The sequence below is a fragment of the Rhipicephalus sanguineus genome, chromosome 2 (genome assembly GCF_013339695.2).
Source record: "Rhipicephalus sanguineus isolate Rsan-2018 chromosome 2, BIME_Rsan_1.4, whole genome shotgun sequence".
Classification (NCBI taxonomy): Eukaryota; Metazoa; Arthropoda; class Arachnida; order Ixodida; family Ixodidae; genus Rhipicephalus; species Rhipicephalus sanguineus.
In genome coordinates, this window is record NC_051177.1 from 26,855,952 (window position 1) to 26,881,655 (window position 25,704).

The window sequence follows — 25,704 nt, forward strand, 5'->3', positions numbered from 1 at the left end:
GGTCGGCTTAGATTCGAGTACAATGAATAGGTTTTTTTCTTTTCTGGCCTTGCGAATTTCGGGGGTCGGCTTAGAATCGGGGCCGGCCTGGATTCGAGTAAATACGGTATGTGCCCAGCAGTATGTATGCGCGAGCGAATGTTGAGGAAGCGTTATTTCGCCAAACAGAGGGTTTGAACGAGAGCTTGCATGGCTCGGTAAGGCTCCACGTTTGCGCCTGGCCGGCGGTCTTCTAAAAATCCTCGACCAGCTACCTGAGTCTGTCGGGGCACGCGCACGCACACCGTCTTGCTGGCGACGCCAGCAGAAAACTCGCGTTGGGGTGTAGCCAGCAGATTGCCTTTCAGCCGCTCTTCGTTGGACTTCTCTTTTCTGGGATCGTATGCTGCCAGGTGGAGCTCGTGATTGAGTTCCAGCTTGGTGATAGCCTTGTTGATCCAACTGCAAGAGAAAGAAAAAAGGAAAGGCATTCGTATTTTATCGCCAGAGTGTACTTAAGTTCCCTCCAACATATCTCATATCCCTCAAAGGGTTCGTGAACCACTCGTCAGGCTTGATGAGAAAACACATCCTGCATATATATATATATATATATATATATATATATATATATATATATATATATATATATCGGCCAATAGCCGACATAGATGAAGTGCGCGCCGTGCGCCGATGATCCAGGCGGCCGTGGCGCATTTTGATCAGATGCGCTTCTTGTCACGGGGTGCCGCCACGTGTCGGCGCAGCGCTGCACAGTCTGCTAACGTTACACAGTGAGCCACACTCGCGCGCAAATAGCAACGGCAGAATTCGATCGCTTTGCATCACGCTCGCTCAAGGTCATGACACGTGCTGATATAACTTCTTTCTAGCGTGCATCTTCCAGTGCGCTCGTCGGGACGAGAGAAGAGACAAAACGCTTAAATCGCGCGACAAACCCCGGTAACTCCGCTCGTTCTTCACGAATTCGAGAAATGTTCGCAGCAGTCGATTCGTGAGGCAACAAACTCCGATAGTGAGGTCATTCGATGATTACCGTGAAACGTGGTTCATGACCCCTTCAATCTTGATTGAAGTGGCGGTTTGGCCTTGTTGGCACATAATTGAAAAATACTGCAGCGAAAAAAAAAAGACAAGCGGACGGAACAAGACGACTCAGTGTCCGTGCTTGTTATCTTGTTCCGTCCGCGCGTTTTTCTTTTCTTATGCTGCAGCATTTTTCAATACCCTAATCTCTCCCAGATGAATGATTGAACAAATGGTTCAGTTAATCAAGAGATAAACAAGATGGTAAACTAAACCACGATAGATAGCGAGAATGCAGCGTCAGTAAAACGAAGTTTGTGATATTTCACGCTTTAATAAACTGGTGATATTGCATGATGCTGTTACATTTCGATCTGAACAAATAGAGCGCGTGACGCAATACAAATTTCTAGGAGTTCAGTTTCAGGAAAATCTTCCATGGACTAAGCACGTAAAATTCATGACACACAGTATTTCCAAGACAATAGCTATGTTAACAAACATCGTAACTTACTGCCTACATACCTTAAACGACAGCTTTTTACTTTTCCTTGATACATTCTCGCCTTCGCTATTGCATACTTGTTTGGGTGGTTACATCTCAAAACAATAATAACAGCATTTATAAACAATTATAAACGCGAAAAGTGACCGTCGGCGTCAACACGAGTGATGCAAAAAATCATCACGTGATGACGTCATAGGTCGCCAAAATTTATTACGTCATCGCATGGTCAAAGGTGTGCCGATCCCTGAGGCATTGCAGAACCACGTGAGGGGCAGAAGGCTTCCAATGCCTCCGATCCCGGAGGCAGTGCAAAACGTTGGGTGCAGAAAGCCGGGGGGGGGGGGGGGGAATCAAGTGAATCGACTGAGAAGAAAAGAAGACTACGATGGCTTTTGCCTTCCAATCGAGTTGTCTTGGGCAAATGCATAAGGGAACGTGCGACTTTTCACTATAACTACCCAACATCAATTGAAAACACGACTTACTCGAGGCCTCCTTCGCCTCGTGATGACTTGGTGCTGAAGTTGATGTGACCCGCGCCACCCGGCACTTCGGAGCTCTTGAACGGCCGTGGCTCGAAGCTGACTACGACGTCGAAGTCCTCGGCCACTCGCTGTAGAATGTAGCGGGATATCCAGAGGTGGTCGCCCGCCTCCACACCCGGCAAAGGCCCGATCTGATACTCCCACTGATCGAACGAGACCACAGCGCGTACGCCTAATTAGTTATCTCATTAGAAAATAGAAATTCTCCGTAATTGTAGGAAATGAATATTCCCGAAAAAGTTTGTGTAAAAACCAAACGAAACGGAATAAATGTGACATCGATGGCTGACCCGAAGGTCGCGGGATCGAATCCCGGCCGTGGACGCATTTAGATGGAGGCGAAACGCTCGAGGCCCGTGTACCTAGATTTAGGTGCATGTTAAAGAACACCAGATCGTCAAAATTTCCGGAGTCCTCCACCACACCGTCCTTCGCAATCATACCGTCGTTTCGGGAGGTAAAACCCCAACGGTTATTATTATTAATAAATGTGACAGCAGCTCACGGTCCACTTTCAACCAGGTACTGGGGCGACAGCCGACGTGTTACAATTTGCATAAAACGTTAGTAGCCCTTCCCTTATCGGAAAAAGGGGGTCAAGCAAAGCTTGGCGTGTGCGTACCTGACTTCTTTCTTTCTTTCTTTCTTTCTTTCTTTCTTTCTTTCTTTCTTTCTTTCTTTCTTTCTTTCTTTCTTTCTTTCTTTCTTTCTTTCTTTCTCATTGCGCTATGCTCCCTCGTAACTTTTTCCTTCTTCCATGCCGGCAATCGGACCTTCACAAACCTGCTTAGAAGCGCAACACTTCTGTTGCTACAGGCAAAAACGACGGTCACGCGTGAAACAATGAAATGCAACAATGAAATTTGGCAACGGGAAATGACAAGCGACCTCGATAAAAGATCAGATTGCCATATCAGAAACGGCCGATCACCGACAGGCGCGCGATCGAGAGACCACCACCTATTGGAACACGGCGCGTACAAATACGCGTGTGACCGGCACACCTACGAGGGCCTATATTTGTGTACACCCGCATTTCTGTAAACTTGCCAGCTCCGGGTTTCTCGCGAACTATACCGCCGCCACCGAAATCTGCAACTCATTCAAGCTTCGCTTAAAACTGCTATATTCTGAGGTTCCTCGTGCCAAAACAACGATACGATTATATGAGGCACGCGCCCCCACCAGGGCGTGCCTCATAATCAAGTTTGACCACCTGGGGTTCTTTAACGTGCACCTAAATCTAAGTAAACGGGTGCTTTCATTTGGCCTTCATCGATGGTCGGGAATCGAACCCGCGTCCTCGAACTTCGCAGCGCGACATGTTACAGTCTCTAAGCTATACCACGGCGGTATAGCCGCCCATTTTCGTCTGCCAGGCTGTTATACGTAACGGACCCAACCCCGCCTGTTTTCTTTTCCTTGCTTTTTTGTCCTGTTTTTGGCTCGCCGTGGCAGATATGTTTGCTGCCTCAGAAAAGCGCTGCGTGAACCACAGGAAAAAAAAAAAGGAATGCTGATACGCAAGTATAATCAGCGGTTCCATATCAGATCCCATCCATCTCAGGCGCAACCACTTGACCTTTTCTTTATAACTTGATGACAGCTTTCAGAAAAGAAAAAAAAATGGTTGGCGATAACAGTGCTCAAAAGAAGCGGGGGTGGTGTCCGGTTCCCGGAACAGCCTAGAAGAAGACAGCTGCACAGGAGTACTCATCGCGCGCACGCGCGTATTCTCGTTCATTTCGCCGCTGTGCTACACTATACGGCGCTTATCGACTCGGCGGTCGACGCTCGCGCGTTCAGGTTAAAAAAAAAGTGGGCAGCTGTACACAACATTTAGGCGCGAGAGTACGAAATGAGGATAGTTGCTTTGTGAATGGCATGACGAAAAAGAAGTCCAGCTGTCTCGCGATGTTCTCCATCAAGACAGGCAATGCTGCGCTATATTTCGATAACAGCTGTCACAACTGTATGACATTCCGCTGTTCACAAGCGTTGCAATGCGACACGCAGCTTACGCCACGGTGATGTTGCGAGCCGCAGCTGTGGTGGCATGTGTGTGCGGTGGCACCTGCTTTGTGCTATGAAGTCATTATCTCCGTGTTGTCTGCTTGTTTCACTATAGTGCCCTGTGTAGCAGATAAGCACGAATCAAACGACAAATGTTTAGCCACCTGTCGTGTCTTGAATTGTATAAGCTGACAAGCAGCACCGTATTGCGTTGGGCCAACAGCCATCCGATGCTGGAGTTGTAATAAGTATTTTTTCGTATATGTAGCCGATGCACAATCTGCGTGGTAGTATGATGGTAGTGGACGACATTTACAACTCCGTAAGAAGGACAGTACATGGCTACCTTCTTGAAAAGGGGAGGGGGGGGATAATGTGTGCAAAGAGAAGCTCCCAAAAAGAAAAAAAAATTCCGCAGATCCCCCGCGTTGTTGGTATCGGTTCCATGCGAAGCAGTCAGCGAGTACTTCTTTACGAGGTGGATCGACATGTTTTTGTAAGTGTAGTAGCTGTGTGCACATCGTGGGCTTATCAGACACGTCGACAACACTGGCGTTTAAAGGGTAACTTATGGCGCGACGTAGCGTCAGCCCTCACGTTAGAGCACATACGTCAGTATTATCGAAACTAAGTGCACTTTATGGTGCATTCATATGAATATCATGCGTAAATTTCGTTAACCTATTCCACCGGGGTCGAGCAGTGCTGCAATATAGCTTGCTGAATCATATGAATATAATTGTAATGAGACTGCTATCAAAGCAGAGCCAACACTGGAACCACAGACGTTAATCTGATATGACGCCTGTATCGTGTGAGTACATATGTAGTGTTTATTGCTTTCTTGTAAAATTAGATAGCCAGCACCACAACCACAATTGACGTTGCACCGAAATTACGCCTGCATAGGCTGTTTTTTCTAAGCCAGTTTGTAGACCTGGCGTGGCTCTGTGGTAGAATGCCTGATTGCCACGCAGAATGCTTGGGTTCTATTTCTGCTGGGATCTTAATTTTTATTCTTCCCATTCGTCGGGTCAACGCTGCCGATGTCAGTTTTTCTTAACGCTCTCGAATTTAAATTCCCAATGTCTATTCTCGCCGTTCCTGGGTACATATAAACTGTCATTCACCTGTGGCGCATACCCGTACACCGCGCCCCGTGGTAAACGGGTATGTGCCACACGTTTCTGGAGGAAAGGGTTTGACGACGTACGCGACGGGATTTTCACGTTATTCATGTCATGACCCGACAGTCATATTTGTGATATCCACTTACCCTCCCATGCCAGTTTTGGTCTACACCAAGTTAAGGAGGCGATCATGAGAGCACCCAGACGTAGGCGGCTATAGATAGATAGATAGAAACGCTCCAAGTGCCAAAGGTTCGTAAGAGAAGCTTCGCATTAAAAAAGAAAGGCAAAGAGAGACATTAGGGCAGCTTCGCACTGGTGGTGCCAAGCCTAAAGGAACAGCGCAACTGGGCGGCCTTCCTTAGCATACCAGCCAAGCCTTGCCAATAGATAGCCAGTTAAGCCTAGATATAGCCACATGAGCGTAGAGAGGGGCAGTTAAGTTTAGAAAAGTCAAGTTGACGCTCCCTCACTCTCTCTCTCTTTCTCTCTATTTCTATCTCTTTTTCTTTCTTTCTTTTTCTCTGTGTTTTTCTTTCTCTCTGTTCGTCTTTCTTTCTTTCTCTCTTTCATTATCTTTCCATCTTTTTCGCGGTCTGTCGCCCACAGCAACGCAATCATATGGTTCCCACACACGCTTGTTCTGCTAGCGTCCCTGGATAGCTTAGTGATTACGACACTCGCCTTAGGACCATGGGTATCCGGGTACCCTAGAAGTGTTACATTGTTTTATTTAGTTCTTCTCCCCCTCCTCCGCTATTCTCTCCTCCTAATTTTCTTCCTCCAACGCGTTGCTAGGTGACGCATGGTGACGTCCTTGCTCGGCGAGTTTTTTCTACGCACACCGAACGGCCTAACCTCTAGCTTAAACAGCTTCGCTGCTAAACAAATCGATAAAACGATTGTTTCATACCTGAGAGATGACGGCTTCGCCGTTGGAGCCATAAAGCTTGACGCCGGCGTATGAACACGCTTTGACGTGTGCATCCGCAACTTGCCGGCCGGCAATGTTCTCAGCGCCCACCGCGCAGAAGTATTCCTCTGCAAGGAAAATGCGTTGTTACAAAAAAGTAAAAAAGCAAAAAAAAGACCAGAAAGTTGTCACAGTCTTTCCATTCGAATTTTTCCCCGGAGAAGCTGAACGTGAATGAAGAAACATGACATAATATTGCATGTCACTATTTATCGTACTTAAAACGACAATGTTGCACTGTCTCTGCCCGTTAAAAGCTTATCCACAAGCATGCAAGACTTTCTCATAAAAAATTATACTCAGTAACAAGCATGCCATATTCCTTGTCGTGAAGAATGAAAGGATGGAACTAGAGAAAAGCTGGAAACTGACTCCGGGAAGGCTTTTTCATATGTTATCATGTTTTGACCATTGACCAATAATTATTTACCGAGGAGCGTGCCGACGCGTTGCGTGCCAACATTTGCAGTCTCATCAATCAATCAATCAATCAATCAATCAATCAATCAATCAATCAATCAATCAATCAATCACTCAATCAATCAATCAATCAATCAATCAATCAATCAATCAACCACTTTAATGAACGCGATGACCACCTGCACTCCCGAATGAGGGAACATAAAGGCTTCATATAAATAATGCATAACACAAAGCATAGAACAACAGAGAGCAAACGAGAGAGAGAGAAATAATAATAATAATAATAATATATGATAATATTATATAATATATTAATATATGTATAATAATATCGTTGGGGTTTAACGTCCGAAAACCACGATATAATTATGAGAGACTCCGTACTTTAGCCTCTCCGGGAATTTCGGCCACTTGGGGTTCCTTAATGTGCACCTAAATCTAAGCACACGGGCCTCCAGCATTTTCGCCTCCACCGAAAATGTGGCCGCCGTGGCCGGGATTAGATCTCGGGACCTTCGGGTCAGCAGTAAATTAATGGTAATGTTGTGAGGCAGTGGGTCAGCAGTAAATTAATGGTAATGCTGTGAGGCAGCTTTTACAAGTTCGACACACATCAGCAACTGAAATTAATTTCATTTATTTTTATTTTTACAACGTGGACAATACACCCTATACGAAACGGCATTATCCCGGTGGCTCCCATCTAAATATAGAAAACGGTGTGACACCGCACCAGGGGCGTAGCCAGGGGGGGGGGGGGGTTCAACCCCCCCCCCCCCCGAAATTTTTCGGTTTTTCTGGCGTATATATACACGCGCACATACAAACGCACGCACGAACATACATAAAGTATGGTTGAACCCCCCCCGGAAAAAATTTCTGGCTACGCCCCTGCACCGCACCGAGTATGATGAGGCACCTTTGGATTAAAACGAGATGTTCACAACTAGTGACTGTTTTCTCAATATAGTAAAGATAACAATGTAATGGCCGAATTACTGCTTGTTTATTATAAGTGACACAAATGCCCTTTCATTGAAGCATTATTACTCTGTATATAATTATTGCTTATATGGTTTTATATGGTGTGGGGATCCGAGGCGCGCCCGAAGCCATTGCGCGGGCATTTCGCCGTTCTGCGAATCCTTTCCCTCTCCCGTTCTCCCGCGCCGGCAAGCGGCGCCATCTTGCGCTACGCGCCGACACTCATGGTGGCGCTGCGCGCGGTCTGAGAGCCGCGAAATTCGGCGGGACAGACGCGCGTGCAGGCCGGAACGAACTCTCTCCCTCCCCGGACGCCGCTGGGTAAGCACGCATTTTCCTTCCGGTCCAACGTCCCCTTTGGGAATCGCTGGGCTGTAGCCTGCCTGGGTGCCTCGGCATCCTTGCAGGCGTGTTTACCTCAGTGTTAGCTCCGGTTCGTACGTGAAGCCAAAGAGCGGTGCCTAGTGCTCGCGCGCGGTCGTACCACGCCGAGTCGCACTTGCCGGAGGCCCACGCGTACGGAGATTGCCCTAGCCCTCGCGACCAGGCCCAGTGGTCATCGCGAGGGCGCGCAGCATAGCCGCGAGGGACCTTTTCCCGAGCGGCGTGTCAAGACGACCGGCTGCCTTTGCAGACCGGTATAGGGTGATTTAAGGAGAGGAGGATGTGGGGATCCGAGGCGCGCCCGAAGCCATTGCGCGGGCATTTCGCCGTTCTGCGAATCCTTCCCTCTCCCGTTCTCCCGCGCCGGCAAGCGCGCCATCTTGCGCTACGCGCCGACACTCATGGTGGCGCTGCGCGCGGTCTGAGAGCCGCGAAATTCGGCGGGACAGACGCGCGTGCAGGCCGGAACGAACTCTCTCCCTCCCCGGACGCCGCTGGGTAAGCACGCATTTTCCTTCCGGTCCAACGTCCCCTTTGGGAATCGCTGGGCTGTAGCCTGCCTGGGTGCCTCGGCATCCTTGCAGGCGTGTTTACCTCAGTGTTAGCTCCGGTTCGTACGTGAAGCCAAAGAGCGGTGCCTAGTGCTCGCGCGCGGTCGTACCACGCCGAGTCGCACTTGCCGGAGGCCCACGCGTACGGAGATTGCCCTAGCCCTCGCGACCCAGGCCCAGTGGTCATCGCGAGGAGTGCGCAGCATAGCCGCGAGGGACCTTTTCCCGAGCGGCGTGTCAAAGCTCGCCATTGCGAGCTGCGACGTGCTTCGCGGAACCCTTGGTGTATCGTCCGCGCGGGAAGCCCTTTGCTTCCCCGTGCCCGGGGGCGGACGTGTACTGTGGTGTGTTGGGGTGCCGCCGAAGGCAAATAAAGTGTTTGTGTGTGTATGTTAGCTCGAACACTGTGTTTATGCTGCGCGGCGCTCAACGCCTTTGCTAGTTGAGCGCGTGCGGAGCGGTGCGCTAAACGTAAGCAGGCGACGGTAGACGCGGCCCTGTGGCTCGCTAAGCCTGAACCCGCGGTAGTCTTCGGCTCCGGTGAGCATCGAGGCTACCACACTGGCGCCCAACGCGGTATCAAAAGCTCATTAAGCCTTTGATTAGACTTAGTCGAGTCACCACGCCTTTGCGTATCAGGCTCGCCGTGTTACCCGCGTTATGTCTGCTAGGCGTGAGTTTTGTCCGCTGTCGTTTTTAGCAGATACCGCTTTGCTCGAGAACAGGGCCAGTGCCCCCTTCGGGCAGAATCCAGCACCCTCCCCTGTCACAACCCCCAGTGGGGATGACGCGAGGCGCTATGTACCAGCTCCCAGTGGAGATGTAGCGTGTTGTGGGAACGGGGCCATTGCCCAACCCGAACAGTGCACACGGGCAAAATGGACCGCTACTGCTCCCTTTGGAATGCACGGCAGTTCCATGTCACATCGCTCCCAATCGGCTCCCAACGGAGCTTACGGAGCGCAGGTCGGAAACGCGGCCTCAGCCGCCACCGACTTTTGCCCGCTGGTTGCTATGCAAGCAAGCAGCCAAGCTCACTTCGAGCGCGCGTCTGTACCGCTAGCCGCAAGCGGCTTAGCCATTTCACGAGAGGCTGCCCCAAGCGGCGGCTGTGAACAACGACAGGCGCTCCCCGAGAGTGGCGCGACGCCGGCCGGTATCCCTTTTGAAGCCGCGCCCCTTATCGAGCTCGGAGACAGTTCCCCATCGCTCGACCGCGCCGCTAACGCACCGACAGCTTCCTTTGAAGCGGGTGCACAGACGCTGCTGCAAAATGCCGCTCAAATGATCCAAGCGCTCTCGGGAGCTGTACAAACGCTTTCGGCCGTTCCGAAACGCGCTCACCCCGCTGTTATATTGCCTGTGCCAACTTACAGCGGATACGGTGATCTGCGCAGCGCCCGAGATTACCTTGACTCTCTGTCACGTTATCAGAGAGCATTGGGTTTGGATGATCAGGAGGTGCTCGGACGCGTCGTCCCGGCTGCACTGACTGATACGGCGGCGAGGTGGTATCGGCTTTCAGGCCACCGAGCAGCAACCCTCGATGAGTTCCGCGCGGCCTTCCTGCGCGAATTCTTACCCGCTGACTACGAGAGTAGGATGCGGCGCGAGCTCGAGCTCCGCACGCAAGCTCCTGATGAGTCGCTTCAGGAGTACGTACGCGCGATGGAAGACCTTTTCTCTATCGCTGAGCCCAGAGCCTCGAACGAGGAGCGCGTCGAACGGGTGATCAGGCAGGCACATCCGACCTTTTCGGCGTACCTGCGCGGCAGCCGCTTCCGAGATTTAGAGGAATTGGCCGCCGAGGCGAAGCGCATTCAAGGCGACATTCTCGCCGCGCGCGCCTATCGCCCGCCACCGCCAGCCAGCGTGGCCCTTGAACCGCGCTGCGCGTGGGGAGGGGCCGTGCCCTTTCCCCAACGGCAACAGCCCCCCGGAGCTGCCTTTGCGGCTCCCGCTAGAAGCGGGCACAGTTGGGAGCTGAGCGATCGCGCTCTAGATCCCTACGCGTACGCGAGGCGCGCAGCAGCCTGTGCTGCACCGCAACTCGACGCGCGCGAGCAGGGACGCTATCCGGCCCAGCGCATCGACGAGGGTGACACTCGTCATAACAGATCCTCTGATCAACAGGCGAACCGACCCCTGCCGCTAGAGGCGGCTCCTCCTCGGGAGAGGGGCCGCGACGGCGCATCTTCCCTTTCCCGAGACGGAATGCGCTGCTTCCGCTGCCGCGAGCGAGGGCACATAGCGAGGGAGTGTCCCGTATCTAGGCCTCCTGTGAGGCAGGGAAACGGGGGCGCGGGTCGTTCGTGAAGGCACGAGCGGCCGAACAGGCCGAACCCTTGCTTCTCCCCTCCGCGTACCGGGCAAGCAGTCTTGCTGGTGCGCACGCGCCGTTTATTTCGGTCATTATTGCCGGCCGCGAATTTTCGGCGTTGCTAGACACGGGCGCGAGCGCTTCGTTGTTTGGCGAACAGGTTTTGTCCCACTTGCGGAAGCACTCGGTGCGCTTGCGGGACAGCCGAACGACATTCACCCTCGCGAAAGGCGTGGCCCAGTCGGCTGGCGCCGCAAGGTTGACTGTCACATGGGGAGATCGAAGGAGACGCACGCGTTTCGTTCATCTTCCAGGGCTCAGTGTTCCTGTGATTCTCGGTCGGGACTTCCTCCTAAAAACCGGTATCGTTGTGGACATTGCGAATGGCGGCTATCGCGACGGACCTTTTTCCCAGCTCAAGCCGTTCATCAGCCCGCCGGCGTATGCAACTGCCTGTGCAGTAGAGGCGTCGGAACCGTGTCGCGTGCAAAGTTCGGGGGCAGGCCCCTGCGCTATGCGCTCGTCGGCTCAAAATCCCCATCGGGATCGAGCGGCACGACACGAGGAGGCTCCGCATCCTTTGACCGCCTGTGCGACTCATTTGGATGATACACAGAAGGCTCGTTTGTCGGCACTGTTACGCGAGTACGACGAGCTCTTCACCGATCAGCCGGGCTGTACTGAGTTGGTGAGCCACGCGATCGAAAGTGGCGACGCGCTTCCTTTGAAGTGTAACCCCAGGCCCGTCAGCCTGGCCAAGAGGCAGGTTATTGACGGCTTGCTGGACGATATGCTTTCAGCTGGCATTGTTCGCCGTTCGTCCAGCGCCTGGGCGTCTCCAATTGTGTTGGTGCCCAAGAAAGATGGCAGTCATCGCCTGTGCGTAGACTACCGCCGTCTGAACGGAGTGACTCGTAAGGATGCCTATCCGCTCCCCACGATTAGCTCCATCGTAGGAAACCTCGGCACTGCGCGGTACTTCACCACGTTAGATGCCTGCAAAGGTTACCTACAGGTCCGGATGGATGAGCGTGACCGGTGCAAGACCGCGTTCACCTCCCACAGAGGGTTGTTTGAGTTCACTCGTATGCCCTTTGGTCTTTGTAATGCTCCTGCGACTTTTCAGAGGCTCATGGACCGCGTCCTCGGGGAAGCAAAGTGGTCATACTGCATGTGCTACCTCGACGACATCGTGATTTATTCACAAACCTTCGAAGAGCACTTGGCTCATGTTGCCGATGTGCTCGGGAGGGTGAGGGCTGCCGGGATGACGTTAAATCCCGCGAAAGCCCAATTAGCACAGACTCGAGTTCAGTTACTTGGGTTTACGCTGGGCGAAGGCTCCATTGAGCCAGACCGGGAGAAACTTCGAGCAATCCTCGATTTCCCCGTGCCCAAGGACGTACGCGGCCTGCGCCGCTTTCTTGGAATGGCCAACTTTTACCGGTCGTTCATTTCGTCCTGTGCTCGAGTGCAGGCGCCCTTGACCAAGCTCTTGGGTAAGTCTGCGGTGTGGCGATGGGGACCTGAGCAGCAAGAGGCGTTTTGCCGTCTGTCTAGCGCCATTGCGGAGACAGCGCAGCTCAAGCTCCCCGACCTGACCAGACCGTTTGTTGTCCAGACTGACGCGAGTGATCTGGGATTAGGAGCAGTTCTCCTACAGGAATACGATGGCGTGTTGCAGCCGCTGGCCTTTGCCAGCCGCTCGCTGATACCCGCGGAGAAGAATTATTCCGTGACTGAGAGGGAGTGTCTCGCCATCGTGTTTGCACTGCGAAAGTTTGACGTCTACCTGGATGGGACGAAGTTCGTGGTGCAAACAGATCACAGCGCGCTAAGCTGGCTGATGCGGCTCCGTGAGCCTGCGGGCAGGCTGGCGCGCTGGGCTCTCCTAATACAGCATTATGACTTTTCAGTGCAGTATCGGAAGGGGAGCACTAACGTGGTAGCTGACGCGCTATCCCGTGCCCCAGTGTCTACCGGGAGCCTGGATTCTGGTGCGACAGCCGCAAGCGGTGCCTTTGCGCAAGCAAGCGTCGGGGGCGAAACGGCGGCCGAGCCGCCGAGCGGAGAGAAGGGTGAGTGCGCCGACGAGCGAACCCTTTCCGCGAGCCAGGCAAGCAGCGCGCCGCGACGCGGGCGAGAGGGTGAGCAACACGTAAGCGAACCCATGACGCCGACGCAAGCGGCAGCGATGGCTGCAGTCCTGAGTGGGAACGATACCAGGCTCCCCTTTGGGAGAATGGGAATCGCTTTCAGCAGGCAAGAGCTACTGAAGGCTCAGCAAGATGATCCGTTTTGTCGCGAGTTGAGCGACGGTCTCATGGAGACGGAGCGCCGTGACGCTGCTGGTAGTGCGGCGGGCGCAGGGGGACGGGAACCGGCGTGTGTCGCTGGGTCCCCCGCGGATACATACTTGCTGGACCATGACGGGCTCCTGCTGAAATACATAGCCACCGATGAGGAGTCCGTGGACCCGTTTAAGGTGGTTATGCCCAAAAGTCTGAGAGCCGCACTGTTGCGATCCTCTCACGACGAACCCATGGCCGGTCACCTGAGTGGCTCCAAAGTTTTTGCAAAACTGAGCAAGACTGTGACCTGGCTTGGCATGAAGCGTGACATTTTCCGCTATTGCCGTTCCTGCCATGTCTGTCAAGCGGTGAAATCAAGGGGTGGCAAGCCGCCCGGCCTGATGAAACCGATTGTCAGTGAGCGTCCGTGGCAAGTGGCCACCTGCGATCTAATGGGGCCGTTCCCCAGAAGCAAGCAGGGGTTCATACATCTGATGGTAGTCGTGGATCATTTTTCGAAGTGGGTAGAGTTGTTCCCTCTTCGGAAGGTGACAGCGCGAGCGGTGCTCGAGAAGCTACAGGAAGTGTTTTGCCGGTTCGGCTTTCCGGAAAGGCTGATTACTGACAATGCGTCGTATTTCACCGCTCGGGTGTTTGGTGATACGTGCCGTTCCCTAGGAATTAATCACTGCACCACTTCACCCTACCATCCCCAGTCCAATTTGACGGAGCGAACCAATCGTACGCTCAAACCGATGTTGGCGGCCTTTGCCGAAAGTCAAAAAGACTGGGCAGACCATGTGAGTGAGCTCGCGTTTGCAATCCGAACCTCCGAGAGTCGCTCTACTGGTTTCTCTCCCGCTTTCCTCAACTTCGGAAGGGAGTTGGCAAATCCGGTGACTAGTGTCATGCAATGCCAGCTCGGAGACGAGGAAGCACCAGCAGACTGTTCTGCTTACGCATCAAAGCTTCGGGACAGGCTTTGTCGAGCTCTCAGTAGAGCAAGGCAGAGTTTGGCATCGGCCAGGGCTGCGCAGAAGGCCGAGTATGACCGGAAACATCGCCATCTTTCATTTAAGGTAGGTGATCTTGTCCTGAAGCGCAACCACGCTCTTAGCGACGCGAGCAAGGGGTTCTCAGCCTCGCTCGCTCCTAAGTGGCTTGGTCCGTACCGAGTGGAGAAAGCTTGGACTCCGCTCGCGTACTTGCTGAAAGATCCCCTTTCGGGAAAACTCAGCCGTGCCCACATCGCAGACCTGAAAGCCTTTGCGTCGAGGTCTGACGAGCTCCCGCCAGCGCCCAGTGGCACTGCGCGCAAGCAACGGGGCACACCCGGGACGGCGGACCGCATTCGGACCACGCACCGGTATAATCTGAGGAAGCGGTCACCTTAGTGATTTCGCGCCGGACGGCGGACTTATTTCCGCAACCGAAGGCCCTCACATTGCTATCTAGCCTCAGTTGCCTAACTTCTTTACGGCCTGTGCTCGCAAAGAAGTGGGCCCCGCCCAGTTTGCTGCTATTTTTGTTTGTTTGAGTGTTCATGTTTATACTTGATGTGTTTTTTTTTTCGTATTTTCCGCGTATGGAGTGTCATTTTGTTTTGTTTGCTTTTCGCTGTGTTTTTTTTTCTTTTGCCTGCGGAAGGGGTCGTGCATACTGGTGCTTATGCGGGGGGGAGAGGTACGGAGGACGCTACGCGCCTTCCATCGTGTGGCGCGTTGGGAGATGCCCGTCTTCGGAGCTGTGTGAGCGTGTGTGTGTGTACGTGCGTGGTGGATCTGTGCGTGCCCTGGAAGTGTGCGGCGTGGTGACGACACCATAGGAAACCACCTTCACCCTATCGCCGTGGACCCTGGAGGTGTTCGGGAACCCGCTGACGTCAGGCGGACCGCCCGGCTGTGTCCTTGTCTCGGCCGTCGTCGAGAAGCCTAGCTGCCGTCTGCCTCACGGCTGCTGCGCGAGGCTAGCTGACCTGGCAGCTGCGCCCGGCTCGCTGCCGACGCCGGGACGCCTTGCAGCCAATTTGGTTTGGCGTCAAGATTACAGCAGACCTCGCTGTCCCAGCGAGGTCTTTGGTCATCCAGCCTGGAATTCGAGACCTCCGAACCACCACCGAAGCGGCGTTCGTCGGACTTGCGGGTCTGTCGTCGACTAGATCGACGAGCCGAAGGTGAGCCCGTTCCGGGCATGCGGACATCAAACAGGCCTCTTGCCTCGCACTCTGGCCGGCAACATTACGCACCGCCTCTCCTCCGCGCCGTGGACGCTCTCCCGTGTGAGCATCACGAACACTCGCCTTAATTTCTTTTACCCCCTTCCGTAGCACCATATTGTATAGTATAGTGTATTTCAAGTGTATTGTGTCATTATTTTTTTTCCTTTTTTATTTGTAGAGTAATTAGCAGCAGTTGTGGGCCTGGGCTGAGGTTAGCTGTTGCTCATTGCATAACGCCTTTGCATGCATGGGCGACGACCGGCTGCCTTTGCAGACCGGTATAGGGTGATTTAAGGAGAGGAGGATGTGGGGATCCGAGGCGCGCCCGAAGCCATTGCGCGGGCATTTCGCCGTTCTGCGAATCCTTTCCCTCTCCCGTTCTCCCGCGCCGGCAAGCGGCGCCATCTTGCGCTACGCGCCGACACTCATGGTGGCGCTGCGCGCGGTCTGAGAGCCGCGAAATTCGGCGGGACAGACGCGCGTGCAGGCCGGAACGAACTCTCTCCCTCCCCGGACGCCGCTGGGTAAGCACGCATTTTCCTTCCGGTCCAACGTCCCCTTTGGGAATCGCTGGGCTGTAGCCTGCCTGGGTGCCTCGGCATCCTTGCAGGCGTGTTTACCTCAGTGTTAGCTCCGGTTCGTACGTGAAGCCAAAGAGCGGTGCCTAGTGCTCGCGCGCGGTCGTACCACGCCGAGTCGCACTTGCCGGAGGCCCACGCGTACGGAGATTGCCCTAGCCCTCGCGACCAGGCCCAGTGGTCATCGCGAGGGTGCGCAGCATAGCCGCGAGGGACCTTTTCCCGAGCGGCGTGTCAAAGCTCGCCATTGCGAGCTGCGACGTGCTTCGCGGAACCCCTTGGTGTATCGTCCGCGCGGGAAGCCCTTTGCTTCCCCGTGCCCCGGGGGCGGACGTGTACTGTGTGTGTGTTGGGGTGCCGCCGAAGGCAAATAAAGTGTTTGTGTGTGTATGTTAGCTCGAACACTGTGTTTATGCTGCGCGGCGCTCAACGCCTTTGCTAGTTGAGCGCGTGCGGAGCGGTGCGCTAAACGTAAGCAGGCGACGGTAGACGCGGCCCTGTGGCTCGCTAAGCCTGAACCCGCGGTAGTCTTCGGCTCCGGTGAGCATCGAGGCTACCACAATGGATGGATTAATAAACTTTATTTCGGTCCCTCGGAACGCCCCCTAGCACGTTGCGGGCCGCTCCCACGTCGGAACAGAAAGACCAAGTCTCTCTGCTGCGTTGCGGGCCCGTTGGACTGCCCATAGTTGTGCTTCGAGTCCGGAGCTTGTAATAGCATCTTCCCATTTTGACGGCGTGATGACTTCGCCGCCGTGTAACGCTGGGCACCGCCAGAGCATATGTTCGAGATTAGCGATATCTGCGCATAATGAACATGCACTAGTTGGCTGTATTTCAGGATAGATCTTGTGCAATAGCGCGGGGTTAGGGTACGCCCCGACCTGAAGTAGCCTGAGTGTCAGAGCCTGTGGTCTGCTTAATTTTCTGTGTGGTGGAGGGTACTGTCTCCGCCCCAGGTAAAAATGTTTGGTGATTTAGTGATACGAGGTGGGAGGGTCCCGATTCTCCAAAACCTCAGCGCGCCCTCCGGTAGCTATACGCGGTCTACTAGTCCTCGCGCAGCTATGTGGGCCGACTCATTGAGATTGGGCGGGGCTCCCTTGATCTGTCCCATGTGAGCTGGCAACCAGACGAGTGTGTGTGGCTCGATGTTCTTGTCCCGGAGGATCCGCAAGGCCGGTTCCTAGATGGTGCCCTTGGCAAATGCTCTAATCGCTGATCTCGAGTCGCTGTAAATCGTGGACCTCTTGTTGTCCAGCAAGGCCAACGCAATCGCAGATTGCTCCGCTATTTCGGCTGCCGTCGTCCGGACCGTCGTCGAGTTTGTGATTATCCCCTCGTGGTTGATGCTCACTGCCACATACGCCTTCCCCTCGGGACACCGGGCCGCGTCGACGAAGCAACAGTCCCCGGCCTGATCGTGAGCCCTTTCTAAAAGAGCCTTTGCCCTGGCCCGTCTCCTACCCTCGTTATGCTCGGGGTGGACGTTTCGCGGGATGGGGACAACGGTGATTCGTCCTCGCTGTTCACGAGGAATGCTGCAGAAGCGAGACTCGATTTCCGTCGCTGGAGTCCCCAACTCCCGCAGAATGTTCCTACCGGAACGCGTGGTGGACAGCCTGGCGAATTGCGCCCTCTCCTGAGCCTCCGCAATTTCTTCCAGCGTGTTGTGCATTCCAAGACGAAACAGTCTCTCCGAGCTTGTGTACATAGGGAGCCCAAAAGCTCTCTTGATGGCCTTCCTGATTAACGTGTTGAGCATGTCACGCTCCGCTCTCTGCCAGTTGTGCATGGCTGCAACGTAGGTAAAGTGGCACATCACAAAGGCGTGCACCAGCCTTACGAGATTGTCTTCCAGAAGTCCCTGTTGCCGGTTGGCAATCCTCCTTATAAGTCTGATGGAATTGTCCGTTTTTCTGGCGGGTCTCGTTACCGTCAGGTTATTGGAGCCGTTCGATTCTATAGTCATACCCAGAACCCGGAGAGAGTCCACCCTGGGGATGAAGCAGCCTTCCCCTGTCCTAAGAGTGATGCTGACGTCCTCTACTGGCTTCCAACCTTTCGGTTTGGGGCCCCTGCGCTTCGGCCTGTACAGCAGGAGTTCTGATTTCCGCGACGATGAGCACCGAAGACCAGTCGGTTTTAGGTAGTTTTCCGTGGCTTCAATAGCTTCCTGTAGCACCGCCTCTATTCGTCCATCGCTGCCTCCAGTACACAATATGGTAATGCCGTCGGCATAGATCGTGTGCTAATTCCGTCGACTTCGGACAGTCTTTTAGACAGACCGATCATGGCGAGATTAAAGAGGGTCGGGGATAAGACTGACCCTTGTGGCGTCCCTCTGAAGTCAAGCCTGACCGGGTCCGAAGCGAGGTCGCCCATTTTGAGAATAGCCTCTCTGTCTGTCAGGAATGATTTCGTGTAGTCGTGGAAGCGCTTGACAAGCCCGAGACACGAGATCTGACTCAGCACGAAGTGGTGGAGAACGTTGTCAAATGCCCTCTCCAAGTCCAGTCCCAGTATTGCTCTTACGTCCCTTGTGTTGCGATCGATGACTTGGTCTTTGATGAGCTTCATGGCGTCTTGCGTCGAGAGGCCCGGCCTGAAGCCTATCATATTGTGGGACCCATAATTATATAAGCGTATGATAATTTTTTACACTAAAAAGAAGCACCCGATCAGGGCAGCATTTTCCCGCGTTTGCCTCATAGACACTGACACGTTGTCAGCTCGGTTTCCTGAAGAAACCGGAGCACCAGTGTTCACGAATTAATTCCTGCACGACAGAAGGTGCCTTTTGAGGGCTCGTTTTTCTTTGTTAGACGCAATATTAATGAGAACTAACAGACAATAATGCCATGGAAAGTATAGGGGGCGTTATTTGTAGTAATTAGAATATAAATGTGAAGAAAGTAAAGTGGACGAAAAGATAACTTGCCGCCAGCAGGGACCAAGTTCGCAGGTTCGGTCCCTGCCGACGGCAAGTTATCCACTTTACTTTCTTCACATTTATATTCTAATTACTACAAATAACACCCCCTATACTTTCCATGGCATTATTGTCTGTTAGTTCTCATTAATGTTGTGTCTATCAAAGAAAAACGAGCCCTTAAAAGGCACCTTCTTTCCTTCATTCATAGCGAGGGTCTCGTTCTGGCAGACTTGATGCCTTCAGGTAGTATGCGAAGGATTATTGGTCAGCTGCCAGCTCTCAAAAAGATCACGTGCTACGTGACGCCAACAGGCAGAAAAAGAGTGTTCCACACTCGCTCTCATGGCTGCGATCGGCGCTGACTAAGACTCCTAGGTTTCAATGCACATATATACCCCATAAAGTGGACGAGAGGATGACCGCCGCCGTAGCTCAGTGGTAAAGCATCGGACGCGTTATTCGAAGGTCGCAGGTTTGGTCCCTGCCGGCGGCAAGTTATCTTTTCGTCCACTTTACTTTGTTCACATTTATATTCTAATTACTACAAATAACACTCCCTATACTTTCCATAGCATTATTGTCTGTTAGTTCTCATTAATATCCTGCACGACAGTGTTTCGTGGGAACGAGCGGGTGTGAGTCGCCGCAGTCATCGAGATTACACGGACGGCACCACGGAGCTCATTCGTCTATACGATAATTAGGACATGAAAAATTTATGGCAAGTGGAAAACTGTGTAGAGACTCCTGCATGTTCGGAAAGCAACAACATTCCGCCGTGTCGACATTTCGAGCCAGTAAGAGAGGCAGCAGCACGCGTGGGAGCCGATCGAGAGCCGACAAACTGGAGGATTCGCGAAGATGTGGTGGAATTTGACAACGTCTGGAACAGTGGCCCGGCTCCCGCTACAGCGGAGTTCCTCGTGACCACTGTCCAGCGAAGCGCGAAACTGAAGAAAAAGAGGCCAAGAAAGCTTTCCCTAAAGAAAGAATAGTGTTTCCTAAAAAGGAATTGATTTATATAAGTTTTCTTATTTTTTCGATCAATTATGTCTCACGATAGTGCGCTTTACGTTCTGTGTAATTGCCTGCGTTGTGTGTTTCTGAGGCATTATAAGATATTCAAAACACCTGTTTTTATATGTACACCTATGTACCTGTTTATCTTACCCCAACTTAGGTACGAAAAATTGTGTTTCATCTACTGTTGGTTTCGTATTGAGTTACAGATATTGTGTCACATTGTATGACTTGAAAAAGCGCGTATAAGAGGGCTACACAAAATAGAAAAACTCAAAACGACGCGCTAGCGCGTCATCTCCGGTTTTTATATTCTGTGTAGCCCTTTGTCGGGGCCTTTTCACTTCACGAGTCAAAAGCAACTCGCCTGTATGACTTATATGGCGACAGTTTAATATCGCTTTCGTCTTAATTATTTCGCTTGCTAAGTGGCAAATACTAGCCGGTACCGCCCCAAGGGCGCCAGCCTTTCCTATTCATCGTTTCAGTAAAAAAAGAAAGGAAGAAAAAGAAGCAGAGAGGGAGAGAAGAACAGTGCAGCACTGACTCACGGGTGCCTTTCAAGGCGTGGCGCTGACTGGGCCAGCCGATCGGCAAGCCATTTCTTTCCAGAAGCACGTACTCCTGCTCGATGCCGAACCAGGGCTCTTCGTCCTTCGCAGCTTCCATCGCCATTTTGCAAGGGCGGCGTGTGTTCGTCTCTGAAAGAACACGAATTTGCGCCTAAGTAACTTCATCCGAAAACCTGCAATGAATACATACTAATTCGTACGTATCGCTGACCGGTGTCGTTTGATAAAGAAATGGAACTACAGCCAAACCCGGCTACATCGAACTCGGGTAAATCGAATTATCCTTTATGTCAAACTATTTCCTGAAAACGACAATGCTTCAACGTCGCTGCATAGGAAAATCTACGGCTACATCGAACAAAAATAGAGGAACACTTCATACATCGAACAACGGGCCAGCGCGGAACGCCTCAGAAAGTTGGCTTTCCCTAACACGAGGTTGACTGTTTCTCACGGAAGGGGACTTTCCGGCGCGCATTTCGGATGGTGAACGGCGTGGCAAGCAGCGGTTTCTTGTCGCTTCGCCACTAGAAACTGCTGCTTGCCATCATACGCTTCCTCCCGCGATTCCTCGTCGTCGCGCCCGTCGGGCACGTTGTGCGCGGTCGCCGTTCGCTTCTCCGCGATTCTCGGCTCCCTTTGTTAACGCGATGGATGTCGTGAAACGGAAGAACCTGCTGCTCTGCACAAAGCTGGCGATCATCAACGCAGTTGAACGCGGAGAAGTGTGATGTCGCCGTTGCGTACAGCATCTCAAGAAGCGCGCTCAATACGATGCTGAAGAGCAAGGCCGACATTAGGAAGACAGAGGCGCCCGACGAGTACGTACAGCTGCGTATGAAGAAGTCGAGCCGCTGTTTACGTTGATACCGTACATGTTCGCGTGTAACCCACCCCTGCATATAACCCGTACTTCTAACTACAAATCGCGGAATAATAAAAACTAAAGAAAAAGCAAAAGATCCCCGCGTGTTTCCGTGAATCCACCTTCTTTACAATATCACGAAGCAGTGCCGTGAAGCAAGCTTGCGTGCAGAAATCCGCATCTAAAATAAGGTAAAGTCTTTAAAGGTTTTATATCGAATTACACGATATGTCGAATCAATTAAACTGTTTTTGCGAGTTCGATGTATGCGGTTTAGACTGTAATTTAAATGCATCTGTAAACTACATCGACATTAGGTATGCCACGCACTATCAGTTGTGCTACAGCGGCGGCCATTTTCCTCTGCACGTTCTTGGGTATTTCTGTGCGTGCAGCTCTGGAAATGTTAGCCGGTGCCACTGGTAGCCACGGCGGCCACTATGGAACATTCTTTTAACCAGGCAGTGCGCTGTGACTTTCAATGCTTTTCACACCATATGAAGAAGCACGAATTCGCGCATGTAAAAATACACCTCTTATGAATGCCTCGTTCATGAACACCCTTCACTTTGTCTGTGCATGTTGTGCCCATCGTGAAGTTAGCCGTGGCACTTCAAGTGGGATATCGTACGCCTCCATCAGGCTGCGAGCGTGCCGACACCGGCTTATGGGAAGTAAGCCGAACGCAGAAAAATATGCCTTACCGTTATCATGTCTTGTAGAACTTCGTAATTTGCTTACGAGAAAAACCGCCGAATATATTTACCATTCGGTTGATCGTCCGAGTTGAGAACTTCACAGAGAACCAGCTTGTTCCGGCCCTTGAGGAAGGGATCCCTAAACAGAGCTACTGGCACCAGGTACAGTTCAGAGTTGACGTCCGCGTCTGGCCACTGGCCAGTACCCTTGCCACAAAACGTGGACTTCGGACATTCTGGAAAAAACGAGGGAGGAAAGGATTCAGGCTACAAATACACATCAGCTAGTCCATGCAAAGCATTTCATCACTAAGCAAGAACGAAGTGAAGGTCAATAACAAAGTATATTATTAAGTGACACAGTGCAGCCTCCATTGCATAGTGCGCAATAAAACAAACCACAGATGCTCAGTGTCCAAAATGTAACTGCTCACAACAGTAGTGTTTCGAGGGGAGGGAGGGGGGGGGGGGCGGCTGTTCAACCATACCTTGTGTATGCTCGTGCGCGCGTTTGTATGTGTGCGTGTATATATACACATGCAAAATTGAACATTTTCGGGGCTTGGGGGGGTTTCCCCCAAGATCTTTCAGATTTGCATGTATATATATATATATATATATATATATATATATATATATATATATATATATATATATATATATATATATACGCGCACATACAAACACCTGCACGAACGTACATAAAGTACGGTTTAAACCCCCTCGCCGAAAAAATTTTTTGGCTACGCTACTGGCCGTTAGATACAATCCATAACGTGACAATTGCCCCAGTTCTGTGGGTATTCGTCGTACGGGTCAATGAGTGCAACATGTTCCTCTTCCTTGAGAACCAAAATAGAATATGATGAAAATGTAAAGAATTATGTCAGTTCATTCGCAGAAGTAGTCGCATTCATGACCGAATATTAGTAATTTATCTGGCTTGCGAACTGAGGTGCTCCGTGTAAAACTGTACTATATTCGACAGCATGAGGGCCGGTCTCATACAATCAAACACGCATATATCGAAATCGCAAAAAAAGCGGAAATCAGTTTGATATATCTCATAATTCGATATAAAACTTCTAAATAATTTACCGCATGTTCAATGCGAACTTTGGTGCGCAAGTTGACTTCTCTGCACTGCTTCCCAATAATGCAAGGAAGGCTGTTTCACGGCAATACGTGGGGATGTCTTCATTATTTTATTTTTTTACAGCGAAAGCTGTTGTCAGATCACAACAAGGGCCGTTTTTGGCGCCGTAGTTGTCCGCCGCCGGTGTCCGTAACCACTATCGCTCGAAATAAGAAAAAAACGAAATAAGAAAGAATTTTTAGGATGGAACGGTGTTCTAACCTGGGCCTTCTGCTTGGGAGCCCTAGTATTCTACCCCAAAGCCATGCCGGTGCTTGAAACTGCTTTGCAAAAGAACCCTATACAGGCTTCATGTCGGGAAGGAACCACATTAACATATGTAATGTAGCGTTGTAGAAGTCTAAAATAACAACCAGGCGTCACACAACGCGAATTCTGTAACCAGGCGTCGCACAATGCGAATTGCGCAACGAGTGGGTTGTTGAATGCTTCCAACCCATTACATAGGGCTCTGCCATAATTCTTCATCGTCATTAGCCACAGCATCAACAAAGTGCACATAATGCCTTACAGGTGTTTAGCAAGTACTCGGTTCTGCGCAGAATGAAGAAGAATTGCATAGTGGCTACTTCCCTACTTCACAAAAATTATGATGATTCATAGCGTAGTGGGTTCCTGGCAAACGCACTTGTATTGGTTGCCAAGGAAGCCCATAAGGCTCCCATGATCCATTTGCTCAGGGTCTCAATAAGGTTAATTCCCTCTCTCTATCACTTTCTCACGTTAGCGTATGTTATAAAGCGTGGTGGGAGAGTGAAATAACGACCGGGCGTCACACAATGCCAATTACGTAACTAGTGTGCCATTTAAAGCTTCCAACCCATTACAAAAGGCTCAGTCATAATTCTTCATCGTCATCAGCCGTCGCACCAAGAAACTGCACCTAATGCCTTACAGACGGTACCTCGCTTCTCCGCAGTATGACGAGTAATGTCGTGGTGGGTGCTTCCCAACTTCACAAAAATTATGATTTGTGGCGTAGTGGGTACGTTGCTAGTGTACTTGCATTAGTAGCCACGAGAGAGTGTATAACGGGCTCGAGAAATGCCGCTCTTCGAGCTTTCGCTGTGACTGTGCTGCGGTTTCCGCGCAGGCCTGGCGTTTTTTCCGCGGTTCGCAGTTGGGTGTGCGGGATATATGCAGGGGGGAGTTACGCGCGATCAAATACAGTATCGGATGTAGACAGTGCCTCAGTATCTTCATGCGCAGCTGTGAGTAGTGATCGAGCGCCCGAAGCCTACAGTCTGCCATGGCACCGCTTGCGCTTCCCAGTGCATGCGGGAATGCGCCCTTCCGCGAGAAAAGGCCAGCTTCTTGTGAGGGAAAGCCAACTTCTTTGGGTGTTTCAGTGTTGCGGCTATTTTGTTCGATGTATCCGTAGATATTCCTATGAAATGACATTGAAGCGCTGACGTGTTCGAAAATAGTTCGACATAGAGGATAATTTGATTTACCCGAGTTAGATGTAGTCGGGTTTGACTGTACTGCATGTTCAAGCCAAGCGAAGCTCAACAGCCTGGCCGCAAACGTGAAACTGCGCCGATTCATGCGGAAGAGCACATGGCATGGGTTTGTGGGCACGCACCCTATCACGTTAAGTAAATTAAACTTCTCCTGGCGGCTTTGGGTTATTGCATCCACCAGCCCTAAGCTATCCTGTGATTTCGTCTTGGCTACTTTGCTTTATGCTTTTGCTGTTACAATTACTTCTGACTACTACGTTTCGCAGGTCGCGGGACCGAATCCCGGTCGCGGCGGCCGCGTTTTCGGTGGAGGCGGGAGTGCTAGAGGCCCGTGTACTTGGATTTAGGTGCACGTTAAAAACACCAGATGGTAGAAATTTCCAGAGCCCTTCACTACGACGCCCCTTATAATGATAACGTGGTTTTGGCTCGTCAAATCCCAACAAATTATAATTAACTGCTACGTTTCTTTAGTTTCTATGGTGTTCCCAACGTACGTTTCTTTGAAACGCCCATTGAAGGTTACTTTTGCAGGCAACGAAGTTTCGGCACCTCTGAGACGGGCTGGAACCGCCACGTTGCGGTTAATAATAAAATAATAATTGTTGGGGTTTTACATCCCAAAACCACGATATGATTATGAGGGACGCCGTAGTGGAGGGCTTCCGGAAATTTCTACCATCTGGTGTTCCTTCACGTGCGCCTAAATCTAAGCACACGGGTCTTCAGCATTTCGCCTTCATAGAAATAAGGCCGCCGCGGCCGGGATTCGATCCCGCGACCTTCGGGTCAGCAGTTGAGCACCATACCCACTAGACCACTGCGGTGGTTGCGTTGCAGTTAAGATGTTGGACAAAGTGACGTTACACATCAAAGCAAACAGGTTCACCGTACCTTCGGGTGATAGCGGTTCGTAGCTGAGCACTCTCATCTTCGATCTCACATTCTCCAACGTGGCATCGACGAACACGTACGTGCAGAACACCTGGTCGCCCGGTTGTTCCAGCTCCAGATATTTCTTGAAAACGTCCGGTCTTGGAGTTGCCATCGC

The 25,704-nt window shown here is 51.8% G+C and overlaps 1 protein-coding gene across 1 annotated transcript; it reads right to left on the bottom strand.

The window, feature by feature from the left end:
* LOC119382588 (glutamine synthetase-like) lies at positions 1 to 25,704 on the bottom strand. The gene is made up of 6 exons (XM_037650349.2): positions 25,548 to 25,704; positions 22,103 to 22,270; positions 20,451 to 20,600; positions 6,136 to 6,263; positions 2,020 to 2,222; positions 1 to 441 (listed from the first exon to the last, which is right to left on the bottom strand). The coding sequence occupies exons 1-6, from the start codon at positions 25,699 to 25,701 to the stop codon at positions 153 to 155; spliced, it is 1,092 nt and encodes a 363-aa protein (XP_037506277.1). The 5' UTR covers positions 25,702 to 25,704; the 3' UTR covers positions 1 to 152.